The sequence below is a fragment of the Canis lupus genome, chromosome 24, assembly GCF_011100685.1.
Source record: "Canis lupus familiaris isolate Mischka breed German Shepherd chromosome 24, alternate assembly UU_Cfam_GSD_1.0, whole genome shotgun sequence".
NCBI classification, from domain to species: domain Eukaryota; kingdom Metazoa; phylum Chordata; class Mammalia; order Carnivora; family Canidae; genus Canis; species Canis lupus.
Genome location: NC_049245.1, coordinates 3,263,390 through 3,280,036, shown reverse-complemented (window position 1 = coordinate 3,280,036; position 16,647 = coordinate 3,263,390). Strand labels below are relative to the sequence as shown.

Sequence of the window (16,647 nt, the reverse complement as noted above, 5' to 3'; positions counted from 1 at the left end):
CTTCACGGCCATGCCCGCAATCCTTCAGGATTGACCCCTATTAGCGGCAGTCGGAGGCTCAGTGAGCACTGCCTGTCTGTCACGCAAGGTCAAATTCTATACCCACAGCCATCCACAAAATGCTAGATGTGACACAGGGTTCATTCAACTCTTATTATTATTAATCCATGTGTTCCAAATTTGAAATTACCATTTTAAAAAATTAAATTTAAATTCAAAACATTTATAATACCATTAATGTCTTCACACTATAAATTCCAAAGAGTCTTGTAATACAAATACAGAATTCTGTACTCTTGAGGAAAGATACTCTGAAAATCCCAATTCATACTGAATTTCCATATAGCAGGTGTAATTCAGATACATGTGAGACATGCACCAGTTGGAAAAAAGTCCCCTTTAACATATTTATAACATCGTTTTTCAAAAACAGTTAATCATATGGCAAATGCTATATGTCAGGGTGTACCTAACAGGTGAAAACGTACCTCAGGTTTCTTTGTGATTGCGATAAAGAACATGTGATTCTTCACTGGGTAAATAATGATTGAAACGTCTCCAAAGGCGGTCGGGATAATGCCCCTGCGGTAATCCCTGGAGTGTTCAGACCAGACGATGTGGACCTCGTCGTTCCCCAAGTGACGGAGCTGCAATGGCCAATTGGCTCTTTATTAATCAGAGTGATAACAGCAGTTTATGAGGGGTCGTGGCTTACAAATTGAATTATAATACTCAGAGGCAAAAATATTTCACTACTAGAAAAAGGTATGATACCACTGTCTTCTATGAGGATTTAAAAGACACAAGCACATGAAAACACTGCTCACTTTCTATGAAATACACGGGCACTGAGATGATGCATATAAACATGGCAGGTACATTATGGCGGGAAGGGGTCAAGACCTTTTCAAGAATTTTTTTAAATTAAATTTTACTCTTGTATTAAAGCCTTTTGCTTTATATTGCTGAGCATGTCTCCAAACAATTAACGAGTGACATTAGCCTTTTATTCCATATTACAATAGGGCTTCATAAGACTCTTTAATTCAATGGTTATTAAGAAAAAAATATGAATATGAGACCAAATGTTACTTACCAAATGTATAAACACTAGATTTGTGACAAAGCTTTAAGAAAAAGTGTGTATTAAATTACCTTTGTCTAAGAAATAATATTACATAAATTTAATAAGAACACTTGATTAGCATTCAGAGAGTGCCTTACTAAATATAAAGGATATTCACATGGATCGTTTCCTTTAATCTTTCCACTAACTCTTAGGCAGATGACATCATCTTTGTGTTATCTGACAGGGAGGAGATGGGTCTCAGGAAGACAAAGGCACCACCTGACCAAGGTGTGAAATCAGTGAGTAGCAGAGTGGGTATGGAGATCTGGGCTGGGACTTCTAACTCTGTGCCATTTCTCCTGCTCATGGCCATCTAAGTCATCCCCAAAAGCCAACTGTACTGTCACAGCTCAAATAGGGTAGCCCATTGTTTTGGTCATTTTATTGATAAAGAGGCCATAAAGTCCAAAAACAAGTCAGAGACCTCAGCGGGTCTGCGGAGGGCTTAGCATGCCTCCAAGGAAGAGACTCTTTGAGACTTCCTCCCGGTCTGAGCTTTTCAGATGCAAGAACACTCTTGCTGAAGGTCCTGCATACCAACTGAACATCCTGAGCTATAGAAATCCACACATGAAATTGTCTGGTAAGCCTGAAAGTGTGGCTAAAAGAAAGTAGGTTACAAACATTAAAATGTTGGCCAAAATTGAAGTCCTACAACCATAAAAGCTGACTGGAGAAGGCCCTTTAACACCTACTGAAAATCTGAGGTCTGGTTCTCTCCCATGCTTGAGAAGAATGCCACCATGAAAAATAATTTCTTACTTCTCATCTTATTTAATAGATGAGCCCTAAAAATGACTAAATTCAGATGCACTGTTAATAAAATATGTTGTACCAAAGGTAATGTGGTTTTATATTAAAATACAAAAAAAAGGATTTTTTGAATATCATGTATTTAAAACATGTTAGCATAAATAAAATTTTCTTTACAGACTATTTGACCACAAAAGAAAAATCTGAGGGGACCCCAACATGGCCTCCTTTCCATTTACAAGGTTACAAAGGAATTTGGTTTGCTGCAATGCTTTCCTATTCTTCACTCTTTCATGCTTCTGGGAATGACTGTGTAAGTCTATTTTTTTAAATGGCTTATATTGGTACCCTTGTACTATAGTGAAGTGCATGTGCAGTTGCAGGTAACCCCTACAGTAGGAGGCACACAATTCACCCATGTCTGAACTTGGGCTCTGGGATAAAGGCAACTCTGTGTGTTGAGCACAAGTCATATGATCCAGAACAATTTAATGGTGTCTACAACATTCTCAATGTAAAATTACCCAGTATATCTCTTTTCTTCTTTTTTCTCTGTCACATAAAAAGGCTAAAAGGGTAGCAGGGAAAAGGTATAGCCAAGAAGCCATTACTATCCATAAATAGTTAAAGGAAAGACACCAAGTTCTTACAGCAATACTGCATGAATGTCTCTATATTTCTCTATTTCCACCTCTCTTTCTTTTCTCTTTTCTTTTTTAATAAAACATGCCAGGCTCTCTCAACACACTCCTAAAATTCAATCGTTTTGGAGTAAAAACATGGTAGTCAGCATTATCAGCAACACAATGAAGGCAGGTTTTCAAGGGAAACAGGAATTATATCAAATTTAAACTTTTGGGGGGGAATTTAGGCCAACAGAAGATAATTGTGACAGTGGGGATACTGTCATCCTGTAAAGAGGGGCAAACTTCCAGGTGGTTTTGTTGTGCTCTTTGATAAGCCAGCACAAAAGTCGCAATGGGAACAATACACCTACTAAACACCCTACAAATGTGGTAGCCCACCTAATGCTAGCACCTTAAAACCTGTGAGGCTCCTTTCAATCTAGAAGTGTAAGTTGCTTAAGGCATTAGCTCTGAAGTAATACAGTGATTACTGAAATTTTGCAGTCACTCTCTCTTTTCTCAATTAGGTTCCTCAATTATATAATCCAAATAAGTTTCTTCTAATTCTGTTTGGACTGTGTTCTCAGAACCGCAGCAAGGGAGAACAGTATCCCACTGACAGACCCATCCCCCCAGTGTGGCATTTCTGTAATTAAGGAAAAGCTATTTCTGTGTGGTGATGATATAATATTCATCATCTCAAAGCTGCTTTCAATGTCATGTGCTCCAGATCTCTGGACAAGTCACAGTTTAATTAGCTAACTCTCAAAACTAAGAGCTAAGGCCACGGGACCCACTGACTGGTAGATCTGGAGCAAAGAGCAGAAACATGCCCTCTTCTACCTCAGACAAGAACCCAAGCCAGTGAAACAAGTAAAGCTAACTCAGCCAAGATGTCCACCATGTCAGAACATGAAGGAATACTCTGGAAACTTCACTGTGTTGCTCAGTTTAAAAGGGGATTTCATTACAAAGATGTCATTTTGTAAGTTCTGGAGAATTCTGAATAGAGGTTCCCAAATTGAAATCCACCAGTGAGTTTGTTGTGTGCGCACAAGTCAAGCTGGTATGACTCATGTATAATGTGGGAGAGACTGATGAATCTCGTCCTGGGATGGAGCTGTCATTCATGCCAGCAATTGCTTCAGTTGCACAACAGGCTCCAGAATGTGCGGATGCCTAACAGGCTCGGAACAAATGCTTGGTTCTTCAGTCTTAAGAAATCAACCCCATATCCTGCCACTTCTCATCCTGACAGAGTTTTAAAGTTCCTCCGCCCGGGCCATTCTGCCTGCTGCTGCCAGGCGGCATGCACTGGTGACACTGGTCATGGTACACACCTAATAGGCTGACCTCCTTTCTCGACTAATTGCATTACATCGCCAGCTGGCTCCAGAAGGAGTCGTCTGTTTGATTGAAGAATTCCTGCTCCTCAGTGGGCCCGGCTGCTACTTTTACTAAGTAACAGTCAGGCCTGACATCCCCATTGTTCAGCTGACAGTGTGCCCATCCTAAAATCTAAGTTTTATTTGTAAATTAACCAAGAAACTTCCTGCCAGAACAGTGCTGCCTGGAGACTGATAATGTGGGCCTTTCATCCCTTTTCACTTGTACTGTATCACTGCCAATTTGTTTTTTATGCGGCTGGCCAGCCTGAGGCTATAAAAGCCTTGTAAGACATAAGTGCAATTATAGTCCTGGAGTCAAATGAATTGGACAAATCCAATAGCACAGCTCTGTCCCCACTCTGCAAACCCCTACAGCAGTTAGATTAGCTGTGAAAAATCTAATCTAGCTAGAGCTAACAAATTTCTGCAGTGAAGGATCAAGAGTTCAGTATGGGGTTGCAACCGGATTGCAGAATTGAAAAAGTACCCCCATGACAGGGGCAGAAGAGAGCATGAATCACTTTAGAATTTTGCAGCTCATTTTTAAGCTGTTAGGGACAATTTAGTTAGAATAAGACAAGGAACTGTGGGCTGCTGTTACTGTGACTGATTTTTAGTCTGGCTGTGAGACATCCTGATAAAGAGAGTTTGTCACTAATGATGCTAAATCTCAGAGCTTCAAAAGGTATCAGCTGAATTTTGATTATTACAGTAGGGAATCTTTCAACCAAGCGAAGCCTTGCAACATTATTTATAGCAAGGCGTTTTAACAAGAAAACATGATGTCTTTTCTCAAAAAAGAAAAAAAAGAAGAGAAAGAGAAAAAAATAAAAGAATCCTACCTAGGAAATAATTTTTAAAAAATATTTTAAATAAACCTATTAACAAAATAGTTCTTGGTCATAAAAAAAATCATACAATATGGCAACACATTTGTGGATTAGCAGCAATTTATGATGTACTACAAATAAAGAGGATGTCAAAGCCTTCCCTAAGGTCTTGGTAATCTGAAAGAGAGCAGGGTCCCCTTCAGTAAGAATGTTGCCACCAGGGTGGCCACCAAAATCTAAGACATGGAGGCAGCTCCTCTATGGCCATCATGCTTTGCACAACCCAGACACTTAGTCACTGTGAAAGCTGTCTGTGATTGTGCCATGACCCAAGTTCTGAGATCTTATGGACACCACTGCCTACAATATAGGTGGTCTAGACATCTGGGGCTGCAGTGATGATAAAGCAAAACTGCAGAGAAAAGAGATGAGGTGGTAAGAGCAGGGTCTACTGGCCAGTACCAGTCACCCTCTCATAGGGCAGGTAAGAAAAGATTCAATTAGACCGTGGGCAATGACAAGGGCTGACATTAGCGATCTTACACCAGGCACCATGCTAAGCAGTTTCACGGGCATTATCCATTTACTTCACAACAACCCTGGGACATAGGCTATTTTTAATTTCATTTAGTAGATGGGGAAGTTGAGGCATGGGCCAGTAACTGGATATACAGTTGAGCCCAGGTTCTGCCTGTCTCCAGACTTTGGCTATAACCACCATACTGGATCCTTCAATGGCAGCCTTAGCTCCTAAATGAGCTATTTTCCCACCCATTCAGGTGCTGTCTGCACTTGTCTTGCATCCTTATAGAAAGAGAGTGGGTGTGAGGTAGGGATTCCAGCCTACCCACCACCAAGCTAGTTGCAGTTGTTCCTTTCATCTGGAGTCAGATTTCTAGGCTTCCTTCCCAGACTAAAATTCTTCTTCTGTTAAGGTGCTCATCACCTCTAACAGAGGATCACCTGAGGTGAACATCCTGTAGGCTAGAGGTTAAAGGCCATGTTCCCCTGGGGAGGTCCTCAGAGGTGAAGGAGGTTTCCTCTGGATTCTAGAGAAAATTGCCTCCAGGGCCCAAGTTGGAAGAGAAACAAGGTTAGTACCAAATGTGGGACCCCTAGGCAGGAGCTCACCTGCACCTGTCATTCTCATAGATATTGCCCAACTGCCCCCAGCAAGCCTGAGAGATGCCTGCTTTCTCAGCTCTCTGTCAGTACATGGTCCTTGCATGTTACGACCTTTGCCAACTGAGAGGTCAACAATGTTATTTTCTGTCAGTTAACAGTCAGGTGAGGGAAGATCCAAAATTAATAACTATGAAGACCCTTCCTTTTCCTAAATCTTAATCTCAGGATTTAAGGCTTAAATGATCTGATTGCTTTTTCATTTCCTTCTTTGTCTAGTTTGTGCCAAGCTAGATATTTCAGATTAACTACAACTGTAGCTTGAGAAGAACTACACTGAAGTTGCATCCAGAGGAAATCAGTCTTGGTGCATGTTATGCCAAGGCCTTTGGTCTGGACTATGAGAGCCCCACCTACAAACAATGGCAGCTTAGGATGGTCCTCAGAGAGGCTGCTTACCTTTTTGGTGAGTGAATCATCTGAGTCTGATGGCATCCGAGTTGAAACATGGAAAATCACTTCCACAGTCGAGGTAGCATAGTAAGGGGCAGTCTGCCCTGTGCTGCCGTTGCGCTGAAGTCCACCCATGAACCCGCAGTGGGTTGAGAGATCCACCTGATGCAGGCAACAAAGAGGAACGAGTGAGGGTCAAGCCTGAATTGTCCTCATTCACCAAGCAGGAATGTCTGTTTTTTAAGAAAATCTATTTTCATTTTATAGCTTTATAGCTTTCTGATAACAAACAAATGTAATACTAAGTTAGATAAAATTGAAACATCAAAGAAACATTAACATGAAAGTGCTCCAAAATCTTATCAACTTAAGAAAACCACCATCACAAATGTACTGCTTATTTTCCAGTTTTTTTCCATCCTATATGTATGTATATATGTGTTTATATGTTTACATGTGTGTATTTATGTGTATTTATGTACACACATACAGAGTTTCCCTACTAACAGATTTATGGGATTATCTGCTTTCCCAAACACTGCTATGTGGTCAAACCATAAGGAGCATTCAAAGGAATGTTTTGGTAGGATGTTGTATTAAAGGGTACAGATGGTTTAAAATTTATTTATTTATTTATTTATTTATTTACTTACTTACTTATTTTTTATTTATTATTTATGATAGTCACAGAGAGAGAGAGAGAGAGAGAGAGAGAGGCAGAGACACAGGCAGAGGGAGAAGCAGGCTCCATGCACTGGGAGCCCGATGTGGGATTCGATCCTGGGTCTCCAGGATCGCGCCCTGGGCCAAAGGCAGGCGCCAAACCGCTGCGCCACCCAGGGATCCCGATGGTTTAAAATTTAACGGTCATTGCTAACTATCATTCAAAGGAGTTGTTCTGATTTACACCACTAATATAAGTTGGAATTACTCTTTTTCAAGCTATGGTGTGAATGCTCACTTGTTAGTGCCAAGGACCCTTTTTTTTTAATTTAATTTTTCATTTTTTTTTCAGTAAAAGCACCTGTTGTAGCATGGTGAAGAATCTCTTTTGTGCCAAATACAATCAATATATACACTAAATTAATGTTCGAGTCTTTTCTTAAAACTCTAGTTAGGAATGTGTGGCTTAAAAAGAATATTAGTTAAATGATTAAATATATTCTACAGCAAATAATAAGTCACTTTATTAGTAATAAGGATAATTTATTGGAGTACAGGAACTCTTTTAGACTATAATTTACTTGACATTTTATAAAGTACATGGTCTTTTCTTTTTATTAAAATATTTGATTTTTTTTAAATTTATTTATGATAGTCACAGAGAGAGAGAGAGAGGCAGAGACATAGGAAGAGGGAGAAGCAGGCTCCATGCACCGGGAGCCCGACGTGGGATTCGATCCGGGGTCTCCAGGATCGTGCCCTGGGCCAAAGGCAGGTGCTAAACCGCTGCACCACCCAGGGATCCCAAGCACATGGTCTTGACCTTGATATAGGCTTCTCCTGTCCCTATCTCCATATTAGTTTCCTTGCTTAACATTTAACTATCAGAGAGAAGTCTTATTTATGCCCCCAGAGAGTTTCCCACAGCACAGATAACCAGGAAACCAAAACAAAAGTAAGGAAAAGTAAGAAAATGACTTCAGATATGCTGATTTCCATTATAACTACTCTGAGTTCTTTTAGATTCTGAAAATATATTTTCCTTTAGGTTTATGTTCTTAGAGACAGATGGGTGTGCGTGTGTGCACGTGTGTGTATAAATGTATATGTCCACCTGTCAAAGTATCATTTAGTAGAGAAAAAGCACACTCTTTCAATATCAGTCACTCTGGGGTCTCCCTTAGGGAAACAGGTTGGCTGCTAAACCATCATGGCTACTCTGTTCTATTTTCACGACAATTTGTGACTTCATCCAGCTCTTTTTTCATGTTTTCACTCACCATGTCACTGATTTATTTTCTAATCTCCATATGATAGCCAAAGCCAATGCCTCTCTGCCCATATTTATCTTCTCATACCACAAACTGTCTATGGCTGAATAAGCCAATCTGATTATTTGGTACAGATAAAAAGCAAATGAAATAATACTAAAGGGAAAGTTATAGGAAACAAAAGTTTATGTATGAAGTACTGAAAAACAACTAATAGAAGATGTCAAACTTAATACATTCACTAACTCCAGGATGTTATCTATACTAGATTTGAATGTGAAAGCTTATATAATTGATGTCCAGTTTACATATATATCCTTAAATAGTGCTGGTCAATAAACAGCTCCTAAATGAAATTAATTACCTCCCATCCAAGTCCGGCAACAAAGTCTTCATATGCTTGGCTTCCTCTATCATTGGAAAGGATTGAACACTTGTCTTCTTGACCTTCAGCAATGTAAAACACTGCAATTTTGTGCGTTTCACGGCTATAAATTTTTAAATTTAAAGAAGTTAGAAGTCTAATATTTAAAATTTTATTTCACTACAACCACTAGCATGACTCCTGATACAGAGCTTACATTTATGGAGAATTTACTAGGTAAGGGTCGGTCACTGTTCCGAGGAGGTTTGACTCACAGTCTTATTTACTCCCTGCAAATACTCTAAAGAGACAAGTAATTATCATCACCTCCCTCATAGAGGTGGTTGAAATAAGGAACGGAAAATTAAACAAAAAGCACCCATAGCAAGCAGGAGACCAGAAATTGAAGCAGGGCAGTCTGGTTCTTGAGATCACTCTTTCAGACATGTGCTATATTTAACAGCATGTTAGAACACACTCTCCATTTTTGGTGCAAAAAAGTATGTGAAAGCACTTCACACAGATAACAACTGAGACTAGATCTATGTGACTGCCTATATTTTACTTAACGCACTTTGAGATAAGGATATTGGATAGCTCCCTGACTAGAACCGTAGAATGTGCCAACACTTTATAAGAAACAGAAGCTTCTTCCCAGCAGAACACACATAGGTACTTTCTTTGTGGAGAAATCTACCCACTCTGTGCTCCAACTAATCTGAGGTAACTTAGTAGGGTGGACAGATGTCCAGGGAAACCTCTTAGGCCATATAAACACTTCACCCACTTCCTCCATGATGGATTTTGGGCATTTTGCTATTAAATCAAGTAACTGTGATGTGTAATTTGAGGAAAGGAGTCCTGCCTTTTGGCCTTTTGTAAAAGGCAAAAGGTACTTGACATATAGCAGCTGCTCAGTTAAATCTCTGTTAACCAGAGACCCAATGCTATTATATAAATATTTTAATGACCAATTTCTAAAAATTATACCCTACAGTGTAAAGTGTCAAAATCACTAGACTTTTACCCAGAAGTTTGGTGATTGTTTAGAGATGGAGACACTGTGCTAATTCAGAGCTTCCATTAAGAACTACTCATTCCATGGCCCCATCACCCAAGAGTTTTTACTCTGGTCTCTATTTTCTAAAATTTCGGATTACCACCTTCATAGCAGTTCCATCTTTATTATTATTTTTGCATTGCATTATGAAAAACCTCATAGGAAAAACAATCAAGTGCTCAAACAATACAGAAATGTTACTATTGTCTTAATTGTTCAACATCTCAACAGTATAATCTGATTAGACATCTACTGGTGGAATATGGATTCCATATTTTAACATATTTGTTTTTTTTGTGTGTTTTTTTTCTTTAAATATTTTATTTATTCATCAGAGACACACACACACACAGAGAGAAGCAGAGACACAGGCAGAGGGAGAAGCAGACTCCATGCAAGGAGCCTGATGTGGGACTCGATCCTGGATCTCCAGGATCACGCCCTGGGCTGAAGGTGCGCTAAACCGGGGGTGCTCTATTTTAACATATTTGTAAATATTTCCTTCTGCAGGAGTTATGTTTCTATTTAATAAGCAGAATGAAATGAAATTCAACTAAAAAGGTAATAAAAATTAATCAAGGAGGAGAGTACTCTCCTTCTATTTACCTACGTAGCCTATTCATTCCCCCTATAGATTACGTAAGAGAAATGCACTTAAGAGGAAAATTAGAAAATATAGAAAGAGAAGAATAAAAAATTAACTTACATTCCTTGCTTTTATGTTGAAATTGCAACTGTTATCATTTTTGGATGCGTTTTCAAATACCATCGTGAGAAGCTACTATATCCTGTTTTACAATTGATCATTTTTACTTAAAATATTTGTGAACACTTTTTTATTGTGTATTTTTATTGTGTAAAAATGCATCACACAAAAGTCACCATTTAAACCATTTTTGAGTGGGATCATTTTTATGTCATATACTTGTATGACAAAGCTATTAATAGTTGTGTAACATTCTAGTATATGAATACACCTTATTCCAAATCCTCATCATCACACATTTAAGTTGCTTCCAGTTTTAAATTCAGTGTGCTTTATCTTTGATATGTCCTTAGAATACATTCATAGGAAAAGAATGTTAATCATTGCTCATTTTTAAGGGTTTTGATAAGTACTATTCTGCTGCTTCTAGAGAAGGTGGACATCCTGAATGCCCTGACTGGTATGGTATAAGCACACAGTTGAGGGTACCTCTCTTAAGGGGAACAGTTTGCTGGGAGAAGAGGGAAGTTTTGTGGTGATGGGTTCCAGGGACTGATGCTCTAGAGTAGAGATCTTGTGCTCTCAGACTTTCAGAAAGCCTGTCCTCATGCAGCATGGAGCCCTGAAACTGCCACACCATTTATTCCCTGAATAAATGACTGACAGGCAGGAAACACTGGCAGTCTAGAATCTGAATAGTTTATTCTAAGAGCCTCTAATTTGGAGGCTAGGATGATGACAGTGTCTGCAACCTATGACCTGAAAGACTGTCTCTTTCAACAAAAGGAAGAAAAGTATAGTCACTCAATTTCTTTCTGCAGCTCTTTCTGCATATTCAAAAGTCCTCGGCATGTGATTATTCTCTATTTTACACACATTCATAAATATATCAAGACCATCTCAGGTCTATCTGAAACATTTTTGTTGACTCTCCTCAAAGTCCAAGCTTTTTATATTTTAGCTGCTCACAGGTCCTTGAGTCCTCATTAACTCAACATGGGAGCATAAGAGCTAAGCCCCAGTGACTGCCTGACTAATGTAGGTGTGAGGAAAGGTGACCTTTAGCTGTAAACATTCATCAAATTTCACATCCTCCAAAATGTTAGCACCACAGAGAGCCTGCTAAGATCAGACGCTGTGTCTGGTCTTATTAGAGCCAGGCTTTTGAGATGATAATTAGCAACAGCACTTCATATCCATAAGCTGCACCACCAATGCATGAAGGAGCAGGTAACTCAGGAACACATGCGCATAAAATCAACAATTTCCTCTTCCTCATTAGAATGCATTTTTCTTTCTTATAAGGAATAGACTAGAATAGCTCAGTTTCCTTGTGCTGTCACATTAAAAAGCCAAACAAAGAAAAAACATGATTTTAACTTTCACCTTACCATGTGGTGACAAGAGGTATTAATATTTAAAGGAGCCCACTGTGATTTGCATGTATGTTCATCATACTTTTTACATCTTCCCTATCTTCACAGTATAGAGATGAGAGTTGCAAGACAGTCTCTACTTTTCCTAAAAACATGGTAGGCAGGAACTATACCTTAACAGCAGGGAGATAAAGTGGTATCAGAAATAAATAGAGCCACTGTAACTAAAAGTTGAGGACAAAGTATGTTCCTACCTGTTCAGTGACCAATACATGGGACAGTCCAATACCTAGAGTCCCCAACCCATTTCCATTTTTTCCCCAAAAAGAACCTCAAAAACAACCTTTATAATAAAGTAAGTTGATATATTTTTTATTTTTTTTTAAATTTTTATTTATTTATGATAGTCACCGAGAGAGAGAGAGAGAGAGAGAGAGAGAGAGAGAGAGAGGCAGAGACACAGGCAGAGGGAGAAGCAGGCTCCATGCACCGGGAGCCCGATGTGGGATTCGATCCCAGGTCTCCAGGATCGCACCCTGGGCCAAAGGCAGGCGCCAAACCGCTGTGCCACCCAGGGATCCCTTGATATTTTTTTTAAGATATTAAGAAGATGCTATATCCAGGAGTTGGGGTTTTAAGCGAAGGTTAATCAAGGGACAGAAGATTGGCTGATCAGCTCTCCAAAGCCATATTTTACAGCAACAGCACCCCAGGGAGCTCATTCAATTGTACCTCATGCAACTAAAGTGCATTAACACTCAACAAATTGGCCACAATTACAAGACACCAATGTATTCACTTAATTCTAAGAAGCATGGAATAATTCAGCATAAGCTTGAAAAGCCAAGTTTGGAACCCAAGTGACTGCTTGTTTAATACTGGAGGACAAGAGGGAGAGAGAAGTAAACCCCTGAGTCCTTCACAAGAAACCCCTCGCAGAGTCTCCACAGTGAATTTGGTCTCTATTCCTCTAGAGACAAAGCAGCATAATAACAATTGGGAAACTGAATATGGTGAAGGGCGATGTGAAGAATAATGGCTTCAGGTTTTTCATCTGTAATGAGCTATCTAATGATATTCCTGCAGAGAATTAAAGGAGGACAAAAAGCTATTTTTTAGAAAATGAGCTTTTTAAAAACTAAGATTAAAGAAGCAGTTGATTCATGACTTTTAAGCACCTGTTTTGTACCAAGCACTACACTTACTGTTGCCTGAGATGGTGTTGGAAGCACACATTTCCCCACATCAAAAACTGGTCATGAGTTTATCTTTAGAATTGCTTCTAAGACTGTACAGAAAAGGGGCAGAGCTGAGATTTTACCAGCTTTGAGAATAAGGCTCACTACCAGGGAGTTACTAACTGAAACGCACTGGTTTTAAGCTTGCCAATGTTGCAGAGCAGGGACTACAGCCAGTGCACGGGCACACAGCACGGGCTATGAAGTCAAACTCACTTGGTTTGAACAACATGATTACGTGTGAACACAGGTAGGCTGTTTGAGCTAGGTAAGCCTCTAATCCTCCCTAGAGAAAGAGGTGGCTGCAGAAATTAAATGAGAATGAATGTCCACTGGCTGCCAAATGAAAAGGTCCTCAACCACAGACACAGATTAGGTGGAGGCAATTACCTCTTCTATTAGCATAGCAAGCATGTATGGTTATCTTCAAGGATAGAAATACTAAAAGTATGGCATGTGCAGATCTCACCAGATTCTAGTTACAGAATGACCTTTGGGTGACTCTGTAAGTGGACTCATTCCCGCAGCTCTGTCATCCAAGAACACACAATGACAGACAGGAAGGAAGTGATCTAATATACTTTCACATACCACTGACGTGAGTCCAGATTTTTTAGCTCTCTCAATAGTTTTGAATTTTTCTTCAAAAGATGGAAATTCTTTCTATAAAAAAAGAGATGGAAGAAAAGCTGAATAACCACAGACCAATAGTGCCCTTTCCAATCAATCAATTAACAAACTTACTGATTCATCCATCCATGTACCCATCCATAACCCTCCTCATTCATGAAATATTTGTGATCTGAGCCCACAATATGAACTCCATTCTCCTTAAGACATTCAAAGGCACCAAAATTCCACAGCATCCCATGACTATCCATTGGCACTGATGGCTCTGAGGTGAATGAGTGTGTCACTGATGTACATGAGCCTGTGCCTGTTTTCACTATCAGCTCAAAAGGAGAATCCCTTTTCCCTACTTCTGTCCTTAGCAACTCCACTCCACAGTCAGGGTCCAGCTCAAATCCACCCTTCCACAGAGGTTTCCTCACCATCCCACATTTTGTATCAGTTTAACTGTTCCTCTTGGACTCCTGTGTCATGCTATCTTTCATCAGAGTTGTGCCAAGTCTACCTCCTTCACCAGATCTAACATGAGATGGTGGCTTATTCATCTTTGTAGTCTATCCGCATCTTTTGTGATGACAGAAGCAATAATGGACAGAACAGTAATTAAAACACACATGCACACAGAAAATGTCTGATATCCTTTAAAATATACAAGAGATGTCTGAAATTCAATCTCTGCCTTAGTACGGCACAATTAGTTCCACCTATAGCTTTAACTTAGCAGCACAAAATAAGCTGTAAATGCAGAAAGAAAGATCTCCATTTGTATTCTCTGCTTCCCAAACTTCAAATTGAGAGCAAGAACAAGCACCCCAAAATAATGATAAAATAGGTGAAAGTCTAGAGAGGATTGTTACCTTCTGTCCCAAGAATTCATCCCCAAGTCATCAAGCAACAACCTGCAGAAATAAAAGGGTCCTGGTGGCTCCACTGGGGAGGGCTGCTCCTGGCTGGAGACTTTCATGGCCAAGTCAGAGTTACACCTCTGGATATAGTCATCTTCTTGGGCCTTCTGGCGCAAAATGACCTCGATGATTTCCTTCTCCTGGTCACGGTTCATTCCCCGAGGGGGTGGGGAGGGCTCATTTAGATTTAACTGTGATGGTAAAAGGCATTCCGGACTCGTGTGGCCAATGTTTTCAAGTAATTTGTCAAGGACATCATCTCCCTCCTCAGTTTGAGAAAAATCTTTCTGAGCTCCCAAAGCTTGAGGTTGCCAGCCCGAAATCAGAAACGCTGGATTTGTGCTGCTGGGTGCTAAGCAGCCCTCCAAAGGTCCATACAAAACCCTCCCATCCCAAGAGTACTTCCCTGAGATATCCCGCACAATTACTCGGACGTCTGACAGGGTGCCCCCTGGGGAGCCCCCCGCAGGCCCTTCGGAGGGTGTCTGAAGGTAGGAGATGAGGGTGCTGTCGTTAAGCACAAAGAGCTGTAGGTTTGGGCTCCGGAACACCTCGGAGGACAGCTCGGGAGCCTCCGCATGTACGTTGTCGTGGTTTTCACTGACTAGGCTGTGCAGCACGGCAGGGCCCCCACGCAGCGGGAAGTGGCCCAGGTGATTCACCAGGTGGGCCATCACCATGCGGGCGGTCAGAGGGATCAGCTCCAAGCTCCTCCTCTTCCGCTCTGGGAGCCAGGGTAAGGCAACAGACCAGACAGTGGAGAAGGAAGGTTAAAATCTGTACTTGGAATGTTGGATTTGTTTTAGTCTGGGCACTTTTTCCATCTGTTTTTTGACACTAATTCTACCTGAATAAAAGTACAATTTAAATAGATTACTAAAAGAACCAACTTTCACAAAGATCTCATTCTGAAAGGGATACTTAAAACCTGGAGATACAGCAGTAAACAAGAGAAAGTTTCCTGTCCCGGAAGGGCTGGTGGTTAAGGAAGTTCTGGGAGTTGGAAACCTGTAGCTGGAGAGGATCTGGTGGGAATGGTGGTGGGCTGGGGGTCCAGGCCCCAGGGGTTACCCTACACTCCCCTCACCAGGGTAAAGGCAGATTCTGCTATAGGAATCAATCAAGCCTTGGTAGATGGATTCAAAGCAGTTGGCTTCAAGATCTTTGCAAGAATGTATGTTTTGTTGTTTGGGAATTTTAAATATTTAACAGAATCTGATATATTAATTAACTCATGGAAATAGGCTTTAACTGAATTTGCAGTTGATGATAAAATGCCCAAGGGCAACTGACTTACACAATTTTTAAGGCTTCAGGGGCACCTGGGTGGCTCAGTGGTTAAGTGTCTGCCTTTGACTCAGGGCCTGATCCCAGGGTCCAGAATCAAGTCCCACATCAGGCTCCCTGCAGGGAGGAGCCTGCTTCTCCCTCTGCCTATGTCTCTGCCTTTCTCTGTGTGTCTTTATGAATACATAAAATCTTAAAAAAAAATTTTTTTTAAGGCTTCAAATATGTAGAAAGACGGACACTAGCATGTAAAGGTGGGCTCGGTGAAATGCTGGAGGTATAAGGGAGAAGCAGAGAAATAATCTGTAAGCATATAATGAAACAACCACTTAAGCTTCAGCATGGTCAGGGAAATTGTAATCTGCCAAAGTTAGAAAAGAACTATGTATTAATCCAAGTACAAGTGAAAACGAAAGTTTTAAATTTCAATAAAAAATATCACTAGATATTTAAATACAGTAAGATTTACACTTTGGGCTTAAAGATTTAGGAAATACTTGATTTCTAAATTCACAACAGAAAAATCTGATATTTAAATACAAATAACTATAAATTATGCTTTCTGAGCTAAACACCTTCCCTCTCAGACATTAACAATTCAATGGATTTACCTATACAACATCAATTATACCACAATGTATAAACCTAGCAAGAAACTATCAAATCCTAGAATGTAAAAAATTCGGTGTGATGACTGATGAACAGATTGTCCTGACTTTTCTTGAATTTCTTCTTAATTCTTACTATTCTGTGAATAAGAAATTGCTGTATTCAATAATGTAAAATAAAATTTCACATGAATACTTCAGTTTTCATAGGCAGAGGTCATGTACATCCATCTCTGAC

At 40.0% G+C, this 16,647-nt stretch overlaps 1 protein-coding gene across 9 annotated transcripts in view; it reads right to left on the bottom strand.

The window, feature by feature from the left end:
- RALGAPA2 (Ral GTPase activating protein catalytic subunit alpha 2) overlaps window positions 1-16,647 on the bottom strand; it is a 327,065-nt gene that overhangs the window by 98,045 nt on the left and 212,373 nt on the right. For 8 of the 9 annotated variants that reach the window (XR_005377488.1, XR_005377489.1, XR_005377487.1 and 5 more), the window contains 5 exons: window positions 14,467-15,238; window positions 13,571-13,642; window positions 8,600-8,723; window positions 6,308-6,463; window positions 489-647 (listed from right to left, as the gene is read on the bottom strand). Coding sequence is in view for 2 of the 9 variants with exons in the window: in XM_038571432.1 (XP_038427360.1) it covers window positions 489-647; window positions 6,308-6,463; window positions 8,600-8,723; window positions 13,571-13,642; window positions 14,467-15,238 (1,283 nt within the window). In the remaining 7 variants the exon portion in view is untranslated. Of the gene's footprint in view, window positions 1-488; window positions 648-6,307; window positions 6,464-8,599; window positions 8,724-11,756; window positions 11,915-13,570; window positions 13,643-14,466; window positions 15,239-16,647 lie in introns of those variants that run through there. The other variant, XR_005377493.1, reaches the window with a different exon arrangement.